This window comes from Aspergillus brunneoviolaceus (genome assembly GCF_003184695.1).
Source record: "Aspergillus brunneoviolaceus CBS 621.78 unplaced genomic scaffold BO95scaffold_92, whole genome shotgun sequence".
Taxonomy (NCBI): domain Eukaryota; kingdom Fungi; phylum Ascomycota; class Eurotiomycetes; order Eurotiales; family Aspergillaceae; genus Aspergillus; species Aspergillus brunneoviolaceus.
Genome location: NW_020290822.1, coordinates 37,598 through 55,687, shown reverse-complemented (window position 1 = coordinate 55,687; position 18,090 = coordinate 37,598). Strand labels below are relative to the sequence as shown.

At 52.8% G+C, this 18,090-nt stretch overlaps 7 protein-coding genes across 7 annotated transcripts; 4 read left to right on the top strand and 3 right to left on the bottom strand.

Moving 5' to 3' along the window:
* Positions 1 to 471: 471 nt before the first annotated feature.
* On the top strand, positions 472 to 2,338 carry BO95DRAFT_447567 (WD40 repeat domain-containing protein). The gene is made up of 4 exons (XM_025587651.1): positions 472 to 565; positions 630 to 995; positions 1,052 to 1,823; positions 1,891 to 2,338. The coding sequence occupies exons 1-4, from the start codon at positions 500 to 502 to the stop codon at positions 2,118 to 2,120; spliced, it is 1,434 nt and encodes a 477-aa protein (XP_025437277.1). The 5' UTR covers positions 472 to 499; the 3' UTR covers positions 2,121 to 2,338.
* A 1,033-nt stretch (positions 2,339 to 3,371) lies between these two features.
* BO95DRAFT_290390 (RNA-binding protein) lies at positions 3,372 to 5,382 on the top strand. Its single transcript, XM_025581712.1, has 3 exons — positions 3,372 to 4,237; positions 4,297 to 4,904; positions 4,976 to 5,382. Exons 1-3 carry the CDS (start codon positions 3,777 to 3,779, stop codon positions 5,083 to 5,085), a joined length of 1,179 nt encoding a protein of 392 aa, XP_025437276.1. The 5' UTR covers positions 3,372 to 3,776; the 3' UTR covers positions 5,086 to 5,382.
* A 563-nt stretch (positions 5,383 to 5,945) lies between these two features.
* On the top strand, positions 5,946 to 6,573 carry BO95DRAFT_374773 (sorting nexin-3; the record flags this gene model as incomplete). The annotated part of the gene is made up of 3 exons (XM_025583112.1): positions 5,946 to 6,023; positions 6,151 to 6,472; positions 6,545 to 6,573. The coding sequence occupies 3 exons, from the start codon at positions 5,946 to 5,948 to the stop codon at positions 6,571 to 6,573; spliced, it is 429 nt and encodes a 142-aa protein (XP_025437275.1).
* Positions 6,574 to 7,202: 629 nt separating this feature from the next.
* Positions 7,203 to 8,329, bottom strand: BO95DRAFT_508486 (2-deoxyribose-5-phosphate aldolase; the record flags this gene model as incomplete). Its single annotated transcript, XM_025591287.1, has 1 exon — positions 7,203 to 8,329. Exon 1 carries the CDS (start codon positions 8,079 to 8,081, stop codon positions 7,203 to 7,205), a length of 879 nt encoding a protein of 292 aa, XP_025437274.1. The 5' UTR covers positions 8,082 to 8,329.
* A 207-nt stretch (positions 8,330 to 8,536) lies between these two features.
* Positions 8,537 to 9,126, bottom strand: BO95DRAFT_374738 (uncharacterized protein; the record flags this gene model as incomplete). The annotated part of the gene is made up of 3 exons (XM_025583110.1): positions 8,537 to 8,755; positions 8,907 to 8,988; positions 9,077 to 9,126. The coding sequence occupies 3 exons, from the start codon at positions 9,124 to 9,126 to the stop codon at positions 8,537 to 8,539; spliced, it is 351 nt and encodes a 116-aa protein (XP_025437273.1).
* A 775-nt stretch (positions 9,127 to 9,901) lies between these two features.
* Positions 9,902 to 10,267, top strand: BO95DRAFT_374781 (uncharacterized protein; the record flags this gene model as incomplete). Its single annotated transcript, XM_025583114.1, has 1 exon — positions 9,902 to 10,267. A coding segment is annotated over one exon (366 nt), but the record flags the coding sequence as incomplete, so codon positions are not given.
* Positions 10,268 to 10,488: 221 nt separating this feature from the next.
* Positions 10,489 to 18,020, bottom strand: pyr2 (non-reducing polyketide synthase pyr2; the record flags this gene model as incomplete). The annotated part of the gene is made up of 2 exons (XM_025591286.1): positions 10,489 to 11,548; positions 11,599 to 18,020. 2 exons carry the CDS (start codon positions 18,018 to 18,020, stop codon positions 10,489 to 10,491), a joined length of 7,482 nt encoding a protein of 2,493 aa, XP_025437271.1.
* Positions 18,021 to 18,090: the final 70 nt, after the last annotated feature.

Below are 18,090 nucleotides of genomic sequence, written 5' to 3'. Positions count from 1 at the left end.
GGGAACGTATTGTTTTGGAGTATACGACTGACTTGTGCTTGCTTTTCTGCCTCGTTGCATCTTAGATCCTGAATTACATCTGGGAAATATAGAGATTGAATTCGCCATGGACGAGCCAGGCCAGAACGGGAATGGTGGAGAGACTCAGAGGGTACGACAGAATAGAGGTAACACGATCCGATCTGTGGCTCATTGATTCGTTGAACTCATGGTTACAGTATCTGCAGCTCGGTTGCTGAATTTGTTGGCGTCCAACGGCTTGCGGCACATCTTGCACTACAACGGGCTGCATGAGACCTCCCCCGGGGAGGAGGAAGATGACGACTACGAGTTTGGCTTCTTTGGCTACCGTCGGCGAGCACGGCGATCCGGCCAAAGCAAATTCCCCAAGGTTCCCAGCGACGAGGGCCAGGATTTGATGAGATCGGGCGACTTTGGACGCAATACAAATTACGTTGATCGACGCCAGCGACGAAACCAGGCGCTTGCTTCGAAGATCATGTGGCGGGAACTCGGGGTGAACTTGACGGGAACAAATAGGCAGGATATCCGATCGATGGCGCAGGTTCGTATTCCTTCCTGGATACCACACAAGACATTCTGTTTACATGCTAACCTTCGGAGTATAGGGGCTAATTCCCAGCTCAGTGGCGGACAAAGTCATCCATTTTGACTCTCGCTGCTACTCAGGCCAGTTTTCCGACGATGGCAACTTCTTCTTCTGCTGTGCCCAGGATTTCAAAGTGCGCATGTACGACACTTCCAACCCCTTCAACTGGAAGTACTACAAGACTGTGACGTATCCATTCGGGCAATGGACTATCACCGACGCGAGTCTGAGTCCGGACAACAAATTCCTAGCATATACGTCGATTCGGAATCTCGTTTGCCTGGCGCCCACGGATCCGGCTGATGAGTCTGAGCCGGCTGTCCTGGATCTATCCTCGATACCCGGAAGACGAAGGATGCGTTTTGGTGGGAACTCTCACTTTGGTGTAAGCTTGAATGACACTTCCCGTTGATGAGATCGTATGTACTCAAATTGCCATAGATCTGGTCGATTCGATTCTCAGGCGACGGTCGCGAGATCGTGGCTGGCACTTCCGATCAATCAGTCATTGTCTATGACCTTGAAACACGACAGTCGGTGTTGCGGTTACAGAATCACGACGATGATGTGAATGCCGTTTGCTTTGGTGACCAGTCTTCGCCCCATATCATTTATTCCGGATCCGATGACACGACTTTGCGGGTTTGGGACAGACGCTCGATGGGCGACGGGCGCGAAGCTGGTGTATTTATGGGACATACGGAAGGATTGACATACGTTGACAGCAAGGGGGACGGACGATACGTACTTTCAAACGGCAAGGACCAGACGATGAAGCTCTGGGATCTGCGAAAAATGATGACCACGGCGAAGTTTGACTCGATCGATCTCAACACATTTACCACGGGATTCGACTACCGGTTTGAATCCTACCCCGATGACTACTACGAACCTCATCCTCACGATTGTTCGGTTGTCACCTACCGTGGTCATCGGGTCCTCAAAACTCTGATCCGGTGTCATTTCTCGCCGCCCAACAGCACCAACTCCCGATACGTATATAGCGGAAGCGAGGACGGCAAGGTGTACGTGTATAACATGGATGCGACGCTGGCGGGGACGATTGACGTAGGGCAAGCCACTCACAATTCGCGCCCGCTGGACCCCGACATGTCGACTGCTGCATATGAGATACGTAGCAGCCGGAGCGATGTGCTGTGGAAGACATGCGTGCGGGACGCGAGCTGGCATCCGAGCTGCCCAGCTGTGGCGGGTAAGTTCCAAGTTCATGCATTGATGTCTATGACCGGTTGGGAACCAAGCTAACCGTGCCTTTCCAGCGACGTCGTGGAATGGCTGGGGTCTGTCCACTGGGACTTGCACCTTGCACACCTGGAACGATGGCGCCACATCCGACGAAGGGACCCCTCCATTAGCACGCAATTACGACAGCAAGTTGAATCCCGTGCCTGAGTATGATGATTTCAAGCAGACGATGGCAGCGATGTCTCGCAGTCGGCCTGTTCACAGATCTCCGCTGGATGACGAACTCGCGTACGAATTATGGTAAATTATCTGGAGGTATATTATACAGAAGCAGGCGAGCGCACTCCGCGAGTCTGAAGTTGCTCACTAAAAGGCGTTGTTTCATCTGATTTCGGAGCGCGTGAGATTGTTTTGGAAATTTAGTGTGCTTCGACACGTAATCCACGAGTCCCAGATAGAATGCTCTTAGCAGTGATAGTCCAGCTTGCTATATATTATATTGACCAGATTGAGGCGATAGGATGCCAATAATGTACTTTTTAAGCTCTGCACCAGTGTTAGATGATAACAAATTGAAAAAAAAAAAACAAAAACAAAAATCTAGCAACAGAGATAATTTCCAAAGCCAATGCGATCGACAGATGTGAGGACCCGAGGACTCAAGGACTCGAGGAGGGAGTTCGAGTCTGGGGAGTGTGTGCCACCGTGTGGTCTGTCCGCGGGCGGAGTTATACATCTGCCGCTCCGGGGCTGGGAAAGCTCCACTTCTGCGCCTTCGAGACCGCCCGCAGTTCCAACCAAGCAACAAGCCGAGCAACAAGCAAGCACAGCAGTAGCAGTAGCAGTAGCAGCAGCAGCAGCCTTCCTTCCCTCTCTTTCCTCTCTCTCTCCGAGTCTCCCTCCTCCTCCCTCCTCCCTCCTACTTCGTACTTCTTCCATCTATCGCGCGCGCTCCACCTGCAACCCTTCTTTGGACACGTTTCAAGGACTCTTCTTCTTCTCTTGCCTTATTCTTTTATCTCTTAGTTCTTTCCCCCTCTTGAATCGCCCCCCCCCCCCTTCTTCTTTCTTTTATCTCGCCCTCTCGCCACCCTGTGACTACCCTATCAACCTGGTGCGCAACAACACCAAGGGACCACCACCTTTGTGCTAGGCTCACGCGCAGTTTGTTTCGGGCTTCCTCCTGACTCACATCATCGTGTTCAGGCAGATTGACTCCAGATCTCACAGCGTGTTACTAACACAAGTATCAGCTCGAACCCTGTCTTTTGTATGCTCTCATCGGAACAGTGGAACCTGTTCATTGATAGCTAAAGGTTGAGCTACATTCTGTGGTAGCAGCACGTCTCAGCGCCGCATCTGTGGAAATAAACCTCACACCCTCCTTCTTCATCCCCCCTCGTCCTCTTCATTTCTCGCTTTTCTCAGTTTTTGTTGTTCCATTTGGACACAAGAGGTTCTCTCTTATCGCACACACTACCTGTACTTGCAATCACTCGGAAGGCAAAGAAGCACTACCTCTGTTTATCAGACACAAATCAACTTCCACTCGGACGTTGGTGAAAAGACCTGTGTGTTCTCTTTGAAGCTGCCTTTGCTTCACAATTGTACGTATCATCGAGCCTTTTTTTTTCTTGTTTCCTGTTGGACATCATTGCCGCCCTGCACCCCCCGTGTTGTTTTTAAGAGTGTTGAAAACATGGATCTTCTTTCTGGGCGACAAATGACCCAGCTGCCGCCGCGGCTTCTTCAGTATTCGCACCGTCCGATCACCGTTCGATCAATCTTCCTTTTGCTAATTGACCTGGTGTGTCTGCAGACATGTATTTTCACTTGATTCCCCGAAACTGAAAGCCAAGAAGAAAGAGAAAAAAAAAAACAGAAACTGTATCTTCCCTCACGCAAACCAAATCAAGAAACTGCCTTGAGAGCAAGAAGACCGAGTCATAACTAAATCACAATGGCCACTGAGGATGATAACTTCGACATTGACATCTATGGCGACGGCGGGAGCTACAATGCTAACGACCAGGGCGATGACATCAAGCACGAGGACACGGAGCTCATTCTAGACGCGTCGGACGCCACGCAGAATAACAGCGTCGCTCAGGGCGATGGCTCATCGGAAGGAACCCTGAAGCAGGAAAGTGAAGGGGCTGCGCCCAGCAGCACCGAGAGCGTAGCACATGGAACAGCCGCCCCCCAACAGACCCACGCTCCGGTTCCCCAGCAAGGTGTGAAGCGCAAGGAACATGATGATCGTCCGACGGATCCCGATGCGACACCTGCTCTTCTCATCTCGGATCTGTATTGGTGGACCACGGACGATGACATTCGCGGCTGGGTGGCTCAGGCCGGCAGCGAGGATGAGTTGAAGGACGTGACTTTCAGCGAGCACAAGGTGAACGGTAAAAGCAAAGGGTAGGCTTGCCTCTATGACTAGGTCCTTGGGGATGGCACTGATACTGATCCTCTTCTAGACAAGCATTCGTTGAGTTCACGACCCTCCAGGCGGCCACTGCCGTGAAACACAAGATCGAGTCGTTCGCCACGTCGGGGCAGGCCGGACGCAAGCACATGGTCGTCTATACTAGTCCCCAGCCCAACCCTTTCCGCACATTGCCCAAGGATGCGCCCATGCGCAAGGACAACCAGTCGCGATCGATGTCCGGCGGCTTCAACTCTTCCAACCAAAACATGAACTTCGGGATGAACAACATGGGTGGTGGCTTCCGAGGCGGCCGGGGCGGGTTCAACAACCGGGGTGGCATGAACAACATGAACAGCTTTGGCGGGAACCGCAACTTCCAGGGTCCCATGGGTGGCTTCCAGCAGCCGATGGTCGGAGGCTTCCAGCAGAACAACCCGATGGGGATGCAGAACTTTGGGTTCAACAACCGCGGTGGGATGATGGGTGGTGCCATGCGTGGCGGCCCCGGTGGCATGCGCGGCCGGGGCGGCGGCATGGCGGGTGCCAACATGATGGGTATGCCGGCCATGAATCCTATGGGCGCCATGGGGATGAACCCGATGTCCGGGGGAATGAATCCGATGATGGGCGGAATGGGTGGAAATATGGGTATGCAGGGTATGTCTCGAAGTTCTTGACTGGTGTGCTTGCGTAACCTTATTGACCGGGGGAATTCTTACTAGGACAAGGCGGTTTCCAAGGCCCCAATCCAGCGTTCAACCAGGGCTTCTTCCCCAACGCTCAAGGCGGCGATGGGTCATGGAATCCCCACGGCGCCAAGCGCAGCCGACAGGAGTGATATCCTTACCGTTGGCCTTTCATTTCCCTCTCAACCGGGCTTCTTTTTTCTAACTGCTTCATGTCCGTGGCCCTGGGTGGTCACGGGCCTTTGATCACTGGTAGTATTTATGTATCACATGTGCTTTCTTACTTTCGTCCACGTCGGGGTTCATGTTTTCTGCCTTGCTGCAAACGGTTCATATGGGGAAATTGGCATTTGTTTCTTTGCTTGTGTTTCTGTTGTTCATGAGGGCATCGTGTTTACGGTGTTTTAGACCAATCAAAGGGAATCTTGTATCATCTATTTGTCTGTTGTCTGTTGTCTGGTTAGATGACCAAGCTGTAATGAGCAATGGAATGGGTACTATGTATGTGGTGTTGTTGTGTACAGAATCTTGACAGCGGACAGGATAAACAAAGGCCCGGGGAAGTGATTGAAGTCAAGATGCCGAGTTGAAGCTAAACTAGATTAATCCCACCCGCCCGCCTTCTTATCGGTTCTGTCCGTCCCTCACCTCGTCGTCATCTCTTCTCCCTTCTCCGATCCCCACCAAAAAGCTGCAAGTTGCTGGTCTGGTCCATGAAGACAGCGGCACGCGACACTCGTTGACTTTAAGCCGACCGAACAATCCTGACCGAGTAGTGTCTTGTCAGTATCTTTCGGGACCCGACCTCATACAAACAATCGCCAGCGTTTCCCCCGCGGTCCTTGGAATCTCCCCTCCGCTCCCCGCCCACTTGACACCAGCCCGGAGTCCGCCCAGCCCACGCCCACGTCCACGTCCACGTCCACGTCCACGCACAAGCGCACGCACACTCGCTTTGTTTTGTTGTCGTTATCATTTGCGACAAATTTCCACGAGATACAATCCATCCACCATGCAGGCCGTTCCCGAATCCCGTCAACAAACCTTCGACGAGATCTACGGACCTCCGGAGAATTTCCTGGAGATTGAGGTACGCTTTGCTGCCATCGAGACACAAGAACACCATGCCATACCTCCCAAAGCCTACTACATTCATTCACCACCTACTCAATCCCAATTCTCCCATCTCAACTAAGTCTCAACCTCCCAAAACACAGGTCCGAAACCCTCAAACCCACGGCACCTCGCGCAACATGTACACCTCGTACGAGATCGTGTGCCGCACCAACATCCCCGCTTTCAAGCTCAAGCACTCGGTCGTGCGCCGCCGCTACTCCGACTTCGAGTACTTCCGCGACACCCTGGAGCGCGAGAGCACGCGCGTCACCATCCCCCCGCTGCCGGGGAAGGTGTTCACGAACCGGTTCAGCGACGACGTGATCGAGCACCGGCGCGAGGGGCTGCAGCGGTTCCTGCAGATCGTGGCCGGCCATCCGCTGCTGCAGACGGGGAGTAAGGTGCTGGCGAGTTTTGTGCAGGGTATGTATTTTCGTATATGGTTACGTATGGTGGGGTTGTGTGTGAAACTGGTTTGCTGATTTGTGGGAACAGATCCGAATTGGGATCGGAATGCGTGGTAGAGTTGAGCTGAGTTGTGGGGGTGGGTGGGTTGGGGGTTTTTTGTCGGTTTGCCGTGTGCTCTTGTGGTGTGGTCTCGTACGTGCCGCAGGAAGAACAGCTATTGATGCTGTCGGGTATATCATGGTTCCGCTCTCCCGGCATACACTCAGCCTGCCCCTTCAGCACATCTTCCAGCTCAATCCCGTCGATAGCAGGGACTTCCGAAATTTCCTCGACATCTATATACCTCCGCTTCGGCCTTCGACATTCGACATTTGAATCCCCTTTGTTCCCATATAGTGTATCTTCCACCCCGGTTGGGGCCAAGTCCGGCGTGCAGCCCCTATCCATCGCAGGGAGGACCAAAACTCATCTCGCATCCCACATTTTGTTTTTGTTTGTGTGGATTTCCTGCATGTGCTGATTTGTTCCATATGTATCTCAGCGACGACTCTGTTTTTAGCTTATTTGATTTACGATGAGTTGTTTATACCGTTTGAATATGTAGCTGTATGCAGCCTGAATGAACTTGTATGAGAACACCCCAGAAGCAGATAGGTATATCAAACTGATGACAGGGTAACAACCACACCCCAAGAATTCGAATATCAGCAATAACCATAACACGAATTCCCACAACCAAATCACCTCAATACCCCCCCTCCTCCTCCCCATCCCCCTCCCCCTCTTTTCCTTCCTTATTCCCAGCCAACTGCACCACAATCCCCACCCCCGAACTACTCCCCACCCTCTCCGCCCCGGCCTCCACCATCGCCCTCCAGTCCTCCGCCCCCCTCACCCCACCACTAGCCTTGACCCTCGTCCCCGTCCCCATCTTCCCCGCAACCCACCGCATCACCCGCACATCCTCCACCCTCGCCCCGGGCCCATCAAGCCCCGTACTCGTCTTGATATAATCCGCCCCCGCCAGACAAGCAACCACACTCCCCGCCACCACCTCCTCCGTCCCCGCCAGCCGCCCCGTCTCCAGGATGACCTTCAGCACCACGTCCGCCGGGATCGCCGTCCGCACGGCCCGGATGTCCGCGTACACGGCCGTGTATTCCCCCGCCTGCAGGAGGGGCCGGTTCAGCACCATGTCCAGCTCGGTGGCGCCGGCGGCGACGGCGGAGGCGGCTTCGTGCGTCTTGGAAGCGGTCGGGTCCGTGCCGTGCGGGAAGGAGATTACGCAGGCTATGCCGGGGGTTGGCGCGGGCTTGTCTGGGGTGGTTTGGGGGGAGCTGCTGCCGCTACTGCTGCCGGACAGGTTCTGCACGGCGCGGGCGACGTAGGGCAGCCGCACGCAGACGGTGGCGAAGTGGTGGCGTTGGGCTTCGGTGCAGAGGGTGTCGATTTGCGTGGGGCTGGCGGTCGGGGACAGTTGGGTGTGGTCGATTGTGAGGCTGGGGTGCGCGGGGAGCGGGTAGGTTGGGAAGCTGGTGGTGGTGGTGGTGGATTGGAGCTGTTGGAGGGTTGTGGTGATGAGGGCTTTCCAGTCGGAGTCGGTTGGGGGGGTTGCGGGGGGCATGGTTATGTTTGGTTTGGTTGTGGTGGTGGTGGTGGTGAGAGTTGAGAATGTGGGTTGGGTTGGAGATGGATGCTGTGCTTGTTAATTTGATGCTGAGTGTGAGTTTGGGGAATGGGATGGAGTAAGTACTATACAGATTCCACTGGTGACTGTTGGTGGTGTAAACAAGTAGAATGGAACATATACATCATGGATAGAAAGAGTGGAATTGCGGGGGCGGGGAGGGGGGTATGTTTGCGGAGAAATCCCCACGTGATGTTGATATCAATATCAAACCGCCATCCCATCTGTCTTCGATCCAGGTCCATAGATCTACTCAACATCCTCACATCATCCAGTATCTACCCCACGCCAAAGTCCAAATCGTCAAGGAAACAATAATCAAATTGGTACACCCAATGCTAATATCAAACTCCCCACACCCCCATAAACCTATCCCCTGCATAAAACACCCTCTATCCACAGCTCTTACACTCCGGCCCACGAACATCATCCACTCGACCAATCTTCCTCGGCCCAAATCCCCTCGGGCCTCCCCCTGGACCACCACCGCCACCACCACCACCATCACCACTACCACCCCCAAAAAACCCCCATCGCGACCTAGACCCCGAGCTATTCCCCTTCCGATGGATATTGAACTGCGAATTCTGCGCCGCGGCGTAGGGATCGAGCTATATTTCGCAAAACCCATGAATATCAGTTAATCCCAACGCCACAACACAAGTCTGCATAAATAGCAGCGGAAAGGCAGCAAGCAACCCTCACAACCACCTAACCACACGAGACGCAGACCCATAACCAAGAGGAGAATGTATGACTCACCGAGAACAAGCTCACGAGATACAGACCCAGGAACACATACACACTCTCGAAGAACCGACTGACTCGGACGGAGAGTGGGGGGCTAGACGGAGGGGACGGAGATTAGCACGGTGCTTGGTGCTTCGGGCTCTGGCATGGCATGGCATGGCATGGGATATCGTGGTGGTTACCTTCCGAGGACGCGGCCGCCGGACACGTAGGTTCGGGGTTCGGGCGCCATGGTTTATTTGGGGGATCGTAGGCTTGCTTAAGGTTGAGGTTGAGGTTGAGGTTGATGTTGATGAAGGGAAAGTTGCAGTATGGCGTCAGATGAAGTTGCCATCATCGTTCCATTTCGCACTGCAGGGGTAGGGATTCGCTCGATTGGGCTTAGTGGGGGATTATGCCGGGAGTGGGGAGGCTATTTATGGTCCTGCTGAGTCACTATCCACGGCCTAAGTTAGTTATGATTCCATAGTTTTTAGTTCTTATGAAGAGTTGCTGGGAGTATAGCGCAACCCAACTAGGAAATTGGTATCATCCTCCAGCTCAGTCAGTCAGCTCAACTCAGCTTAAAAGTATGAGACCCACCATACTTGATTTAGCCTGATGGATCCTATACTACCTCAGTTTTAGTACTTCATCCTCTCAACTTGAAACGCAAATACTTAGCATAAAAGCCCCCAATTCCCCCTCCCACCCTCTCTCTCATCAATACCCATACCCATACCATACCCAACTCACACTACAATCCCCCCCCCCCCCAAAATGCCAACCATAAACCTAACCCAGCTACACCTCTCCACTCCCCTCCCTCCAGCCACAACCTCAACCACACTCCTAAAATCCCTCCCTCTTCACGCCCACCCCCAAACAATCAACATCAACATCTACATCCAACTCGAAGACCCAAACAACATCTACCTCCTCCATGAGGACCCCACCACCAAACTTCCCACCACCACCACACCCAAGCTACAATCGGTATCACCCACAAATCCACCCACAGGATCGATCTCGATCTCCCGGCCCAAACCCTCCCACAGACCGCCCCCGTCCTCGCGATAGGTCGGTATTTCATCCGACGCGGCCAACGCGCCGAATTCCAGCGGACGTTTGAGGCGAGCAAAGCCCATCTTGAGGCGTTTACGACCCCGTATTCGCTGGTGGGCGGGTGGGTTGCTAGGGGTGAAGGGGAGGATGGGGGGAATGCAGACACCGACGAGGGGACAGCGGAGTTTGTTCTGTTCAGTGGGTGGGAGGCTGTTGAGAGGCATTTTGCGTTTGCGGAGACGGAGGGCTTTAAGGAGTTTGTGAGGATTAAGGAGTTTATGGAGGGGGCGGAGATCAAGCATGCTGTGAGGTGGGAAGGGGGTGTCTGAAGGTTTCTTGTTGTGGAATTAGGGCATTGTGTATATTAGGTGTTGCGGTGGTTAAGGATCTCTACTCTTACTTATAATGGGCGGTACTATGCTCAGCGTGATATTATGCCATTAGAACGGTGCTAGACAGCACAAGGCAAATCCACAACCAATTGCGTGAAATACTATGTACTGTACATCATGCATCGAGGGTTACGACAAGACTATAAGCTCCAAACCCATCACAAGGATAGGCTGAGTCCGGACTCAGAGGATCTCCATTCAACCAGACTCGCCTCTTCCTCCGTCTGCGACGTCAAAACCGCATCACCCTTATCCAAATCAATATCTTCACCCTTGAAGACACCGTCTTCAGCAAGTCGTACCGCAGCAACACCAGCCAGCTCCCCTATAGACGACCCGCCCAGAAATCGTAGCATCGGGAGTTCAACCCCGACCTCCTTCACAAACCATTGCCGCAACCCAATGGCCATCAACGAGTCCACCCCCATCTCGCTCAACACGTTACCAGGAGTCACGGACTCCTCATCGGGGAGACGCAGCCTCGAACGAACCTCCTCAATGAAGCCCGTGGTGATTATCTGTATCGCGTCATCGATGCTATTTGCTTCCGTCAACTGTACTTTCATCTCCACAGTGTCCTTACGGACGCATGCTCCACTAGAGGGGCGTCCACTTCGATCAATGAAGCCCCACGCTCTTGGATTCCGGAACCATATTGCGTCAGAATTTTTGGCGGCATCCACAAGCTCGAACCCCGCAATGATATCTGCGTTTCTGCCCGCTTCAACCCGCCCCGCAAGAATTGCCTCCGCCATAAGTTCATGCAGATCATTTTCAGACATTTGTGAGCTGCTACTGCCCATTGTTTTCTGAAGGATGTCATACAAAGCAGAATCTGCGCGGGCAAGATAGCCCACTCCCTCAATCGATGTCGGGTGGATGATACTTCCCACTCGATTCTGCTTGCGTCGCCGCTGGATAAGCGCAGACATGAAGTGGGTAGCTGCTGAGTAGGCCGCCTGGCCGATGTTGCCCATCGGTCCGGCGGCTGACCCAAAGAGGATGAAGAAGTCCAAATCAAGGTGACCGAATATCTCATCAAGAAGAAGGCTTCCTTGCACCTTGGGGCTAAGTACTGACTGGAAATCTGAAAAATTGATATTGGCGAACATTTGGTCCTTAAGGATCATTGCACCATTAATGACTCCCCCTATTGGTGGTAGCTGGGCAGAGAGTGTATCGTATGCAGAAGTCACTGATACGCGACTCGTGACGTCCCTAGAATATCTGGTCAGTAGCTATCAGCGAGATTGTTGAAGAAAACTGACATTGTAAATGGAACTACGCGAGCCCCCAAACTCGCCATCTCCCCAATCCACAGAGGATCAATCTTGGGGAATCTGCTGCTCATGACAACACACCGCGCACCTCGATGAACCATCCATCGACAGACCGATTGGCCCAGACTTCCAGTCATTCCAACAAGGAGATATGTTTTGTCTGGTGATAAACTTACCGCCGAACTTGCCGTCTGAATTTCGACTGGGATTTTATCATGCACAGTCCAATCCACGACTGCTTGACGGGAAAGATCCGTATGCATGCCGTGGATGTCACGAAGAGAAATTAGATCAGTCGCTTTGTCTGCCTCCATTGTCTGCAAAGCAAACCCACATGCGCTCAGGAACGTCTGGCTCACAGCGACTGGATTGCTAAGCCTCGTGATGCTTGAAGACCTTCGACATACGTTGGTCAGCTTGACTTGAGCAACATCCTCTGAGACAATCGCTGCAATTCGAGAGAACAAGTTAAGCTTGCCTTCTTCAAGCTCAGCAATGACAGACAGGTCAGAAGGTAAAATGCGTGCGAGAGAGCGCACTGATTCGTTGTTGTGAATGAACAACGAGTGCTTTTCCGGTGAGATCACAAAATCGCTAGTACTGAAATAGACTTGCATCTGTCGCACTGCACTCAGAGCCGTGAACGCTTCCTGTTTCAATCTGCTCATCGATTCGAGCCCATGAATCAGTACTGACATATTAGGTATTCCAGAGCTCAGTACACTAATGGCCATAATTGCTGCAGCCATCCTATTTAGAAATGTGGGCTCCACAGCTTCAGGGAGATGCTCCGGCATCTGAAAGCAATAACTTAGAGGCACAGAGATCAATGAAGCTTGCTGCGACGATAGGGCAAACCAACGTGTTCGGTCACTCGTATCGCGGCCTATCACCAAGTAGAGATATCCAGCACCTTCCACATGATAAGCGTTCAATGTGGAGTAGCTCGCATCAAGCCAGCGCTGATGAGAGGTACCTCGACAGTCGTCACCCTTGCTGCCTGCTCTTTCAGACAAAACAAATTCTCGACGCCGATTTGAAGGTGGAATGATATGCACCACTGATTGATGCAAATTGGCATACCCGTTCAGTCTGCGCCGACCAGCTATGTACCGATTATTCAGTGCGTCGCTAAGATTAAATCGCGGAATCTGCAACGTGCCATTGACGAGCCTTAGCTCCGGCTCAATGCTATGCACACGATCTGACAACGTGAAGTCATTGTCTCCAGTGGTATGAGACAGTCGCAAGAAGATCGTAGCCAGTCCCGGTGCAGTAATCTCAGCTCGATCAGGAACATTCAGATATTGACAGAGTAGCTGCGGGTTCTCGTATGCAACGCAGTTCATAATGCCTTTAGCCATCGCCCAGTATGGATCTTGGCTCTCGTGTCCGGCAGTTATCCAGAGAAGCCTGCTGGCATGGTTCATTAGCGCCTTGAGTCCACCCAGACGCTCTTCTGTGAAGACTTTATAGCAAGGACAATCGAGATCCGTCAAGACTAGGACGTGTGATTTGGATAGGTCTTGCTGATCCAGCACCTCTAGTGTCGATGCAATGACCACACGAGAGAAAAAGCGAGCCAGAAGCGCCTCGAGCCCTGATACAAGACTCGCAGTCGCGTTTGTTGCACCCCCAACAATCCAAACATCGTTGTCAAGGCGGCCTGAGAACGTCCATGGATTACGCTGAAGCATGATTGCCTCATCGGTAGCTTGCGAGACAAATGTCGAATTGAACACAAGTTCACTGGCAGGTGAGACTGCTTCAAAACCACCAAAACCAGTCTGCTGAAGCAGCTTCTCCCAATGCTGGATACTTAAAATTGGACTCCACTGGCGAACGCTGTCGTCATCTTGCCACCACTTTGCAGTGCCACAATTTGCCAGCATAACACGACTGATATCGAGGTTAGTTCCTTCCCGCGCAACTAGATAACCACCAGGTTTGAGCAAGCGCCGGATATTCACCATAGTCTCACGAAGCCTCTGTGATTGGGACAGAGAGTTAGCAGCAATAATTATATCATATCTCTCATTCTCAAAGCCTTGTTCAAGCAAGCTCTCTTCAACATCAAGTCGTTGCAAGATCAGTTTGGTGTTATTGTCGCCGGCGAACGTCTCATATGCCTCTGAGAGCCGAATCGCTGATGTGTCAGTGATGGTGTATGATTGGTAAGAGCTGCCAATCTTATTGAGAACGGATTTTGCCGTTAATCCACTCCCTGCATTGAGCCCTAGGATTTTCGCTTGAGGAAAGCGGAAGACCAGCTGTCCGACAAAGGTTGCAAGCTCAGAGCTGCTAGGGTCGCTTTCAAAAGGATCCAGATACAGCCTTCTAGGTTCAAAGTCATCATTGTCGTGGCAGAGCGGTAAGGGGCCGAAGACTCCCTGCAGCATGCTGGACAAACTCTCTCCAGCTACCCGCAAATTGTGCCAACCCGGACTTGTCTCATCTGCGATCTCTAGCACTTCGTCGATGGTGTCATCCAACCACTCAGGCTGATAAATAGGATGAGTGCCATCACGAGTCATCTGCAAGACCCTTTCCATCCACTTTATCACACTTGCACGGTACGGATCCATACGCGCATACTCCAGTGCTGTCAGCGTCTCCCAGGCGTCCTTTATGTATAATAGAGCACACTGCTCCGCGCAATACAAGTTTGATTCGGTCTCTGGATTGGCACCAGTCTTTCTTGGCACAGAATGAGGCACAAGCGGTCCCCAGACAATCTCAGAGAAGATATTGCGATCATCAGGGACGGCGAGTGGAGCGACCTGAAAGCCTTCGATAAGAAAGACGCCTTGACCCTCACTATTATAAGTGTGAATATCCGCTTTCGCTCCGTCGACCGTGTCCTCAAGAAGCGCAGTATCAACCATCAGATCCTGGGTTTCGTTCAACGATTCTGCTCGGCAGAGTAATGGGTTCATGACAATATGCTCTATGTGTACGGGCACACTTGGTGTCTGTAGCTTTACAGCAGCCAGCATACCATGAAGACTAGAATCCATGGCTGCTGGATGCAGCGTTGACGATGATGTGTTATTGCAGGAGACGACACCTGTCGACCCATTCGATTGGCGGGCAACAGCTTTGAGGCCTCGAAATGCACCACGGTAGTCCAGACCGAACTTCTCCAAGCCGGCATAGAAGCTGTCGATGTCCGCCGGTCTTGTGAAAGGCGTTGGCATCCGTCGTGGAGGTAGCGCCATTGCGTCTGTTTCACCCAGGGAAAGCGTGGTTCTCCCCGAAGCGCAGACCTTCAAAATTCCCCCAATATTGGCATAACAGGTAAACGTGCCTAGAATTTCATGATCTCTCATGGACTCCTGCTCGGCCTTGAAGATAACTTCAACACCTTGGGGGTCGTCTGGAATGTTAATGGCGCGCTTGATGTGCATTTCATCGATCTCGAACAAGCGCAAACACTGTCCCTGAGTCATTATGAGGGCCGCCTCGAGCATCATGACAATGTAGCCTGTGGCAGGAAAGATAGCCTGAGACTGCACTCTATGATCATTCAACCATGCCAGCTCTGTCCGACTGAGAAAGTTCCGCCATCGCCATTCATTCTCTGTGGTCTCAGGACTAAGTGCCCCCAGCAGATAATGTGGTGGGTCAGCACGGTGCAGACGGGCGTTGGTCAAGCGAGACATAGCCCAGTAAGAATTCGTATGATCGAAAGGGTAGGTTGGTAGATCTTTCAAGAAGTGGCAGTCATGATCAAGGTCGAACAGCCTGATAAGTTTTTGAGTCTCGAGACCTGGTAATTGATGATCCCAGAAGAGTGCGATAGCGTTGGCAATAGAGTCAAAGCTACCGCTGTCCCGATGAGCCAGACCGACATAAGACGACAGCTTGGTATCACTTTGCTGAAAGTCAGACAGGGTCTGCAAGACCGGACCTTTGAGCATTGGATGCGGGCCGACCTCAACCATCATGTTCGAACTCGCAAGGTCAGAAAGCACAGCTTGAACAGCCTCGCAAAACAGAACAGGACGAAGCATATTTTCTGCCCAGTATTCATGGCACACATCGTGCCTCTCAAGGCTCTTTGCATGGTATACACTGGAGTACCATGGCACATTGGGCGGTCGATACTTGATATCGCAGGCTCTCACAGCACAGAGATAAGACTCAGCACAAGGCACCATATGGGGAGAATGATACGCCGTATCGACCTTTAAAGAACGTGCTCTGATGTTCAAGCTCTGCAAGATCCATTCCAGGTCCTGCACCGCATCCGCATCACCTGAAAAAGTCACACTCGTGGGAGAGTTGCTGGCCGCCACCACAATTCGACCGCTGAATCCACCATCTTCACAGAGGAAAACTGCATCCTTCCAGGACATCGCCCCCGCTAGCATTGCCCCCGGCTGTCCACCCCTACTCATGCTTTGGTGGGTTGCCCAGCCTCGCAAATATGCCAACCTAATTGCATCCGATGCTGAGACTACGCCAGCTGCGTATGCTGCAGCGATTTCACCGGAGGAATGTCCAACAACAGCAGAAAAGACTACTCCCAACACGCGGAGCAAATTGACCTGAATAATCTGAATGGCAGCTCGTAGGGTTTGCGATACTCGTGCCTCATGGATCCGAGAGGTATCTTTGGGGGCCGAGAGTTCTTGTGTTAGCAAGAAATCAGGGCGATATTGTGGCGGAAGGGAGACTAGGGATTCTTGCAGCTCTTCCATCCATTTTAGGGCTTGCGAACTTCGAGATATGAGGTCCCAGAACATCTGCGGGTACTGTGCGCCCTGGCCGGTGAATATTCCAACAACTCCCTTGGAAATCGCTCGGTGCTTGGTGGTAGTTTCAACTGAGCTACGATGTTGAAGCTCTGTCTGGAGCTTGGTCTCAAGATCGTCCAGTGAGGATGCTGTCAGGGTGAGACGATGGCTCATAAGAGATCGGTGATGCATCAACGACTCTGCCAAGGTAATGAGGTCGGGGTCAGGGCGTTGTCGTAAGTATTCAATGTATCGGTGAAGTAGGTGTGTCAAAGACTTCTCTGTGGCTGCGGAGAAGACGAGTGGCAATAATGGGGGTAAAAGTGTCTTTGGCAGATATGGCATCGGAGCCGCATAGCTCTCAAGAATGAGATGTGCATTTGTACCGCCGAATCCGAAAGAGTTGACCGAGACTCGCCGCGGAACGCCGGGAGCCAGAGTAGGCCACGGTACCGTTTCAGTTGGCACTCGCAGATGGGTAGTGTAGGGTGCGATGCTGGCGTTGATGCGATCGAAGTGCATGTTAGGGGGGATGACACCATGCTGGACGCAGAGGGATGCCTTGATAATGCCGGCTAGACCCGCCACACTCTCGGTGTGACCGATGACCGTCTTGATAGAGCCCACATACAGCGGGTTCTGCGGCCGGGATCTCTCCTCGAACAGGGCATCGTATATCGCCGTTGCCTCCTGGGGATCGCCAGCCTGGGTCCCAGTCCCATGGGCCTCGAAGTACTGACACCGATCCTCCGGACGACTCTTAGGGTCCAGGCCAGCGCTGGCATAGGTCGACTGAATCAGCCTCGACTGGGCCGTCCACGAGGGCATGGTCAGACTCATACTGCGGCCATCCGCGTTGACCCCCGTCGCACGCACGATACATTCTACGGGATCACCGTCCCGTATTGAATCGCTCAACCGCTTCAAAACCACCGCGGCAATACCCTCTCCCCGGGCATATCCATCGGCATCCCGATCCCACATTCGACATCGACCAGTCGGTGACAGCAACCGCAACTTGGAGGCAGCAATATACTCCCGCGGGCTGAGGATCAGGTTACTCGCCGCCACGACGGCGACAGGGCAATCGCCCTTCCGCAACGCATCCACCGCCTGATGCATGGCAACCAGACTCGACGAACAAGCGGTATCGATGGTGATTGAGGGGCCATGCCAGTCGAAGAAGAAGGAAATGCGGTTAGACAGCATAGAAGCAGCCCCGCCAGTGGAAGTGTAGGTCGGGATATCGTCCCAGTCGTTCGTGATAATATTGCTGTAATCTGTGTTCATCAGGCCGCAGAAGACGCCCATGTCCGAGTCCTGCAGAGTCTCTATGCGTAGACCTGCGCGCTCCAGGGACTCGTAGACTACCTCCAGCAGTAGTCGTTGCTGAGGATCCATGGCCTCGGCTTCGGTGGGGGAGATGTTAAAGAAAGAAGCATCGAACTGCTGGATGTTCTCGGACAGGAAGTAGGATTCCGGGGCAATTCCCGTGCCGTGGTGAATCTCTGGGTGATAGAATGCATCGTGGTTGAAGCGATTGCTAGGGGTCTTAGAAGCGAGGTTGCGAGGAGAGCGAAGAAGGTCCCAGAGCTTGGAAGGGGAAGAAGTTGAGCCTGGGAAGCGGTAGCCCGTGCCAATAATGGCAATCGGTTCGGGAAAGGAAGGCATGACTGTAGCCGCGGGCCTACCTTATAGAGGTAGCAAGTACACAAATACACACCACTTGGTCTCACACCAA

Bases quoted from the DNA above. Each gene is read 5' to 3' on its own strand.
- BO95DRAFT_447567 (XM_025587651.1), top strand. From the start codon at position 500: ATGTGGCGGGAACTCGGGGTGAACTTGACGGGAACAAATAGGCAGGAT. The intron at 566-629 runs GTTCGTATTCCT...TTCGGAGTATAG, and splicing joins ATATCCGATCGATGGCGCAG to GGGCTAATTCCCAGCTCAGT. The intron at 996-1,051 runs GTAAGCTTGAAT...AAATTGCCATAG, and splicing joins GTGGGAACTCTCACTTTGGT to ATCTGGTCGATTCGATTCTC.
- BO95DRAFT_290390 (XM_025581712.1), top strand. From the start codon at position 3,777: ATGGCCACTGAGGATGATAACTTCGACATTGACATCTATGGCGACGGC. The intron at 4,238-4,296 runs GTAGGCTTGCCT...ATCCTCTTCTAG, and splicing joins GTGAACGGTAAAAGCAAAGG to ACAAGCATTCGTTGAGTTCA. The intron at 4,905-4,975 runs GTATGTCTCGAA...TACTAGGACAAG, and splicing joins TGGAAATATGGGTATGCAGG to GCGGTTTCCAAGGCCCCAAT.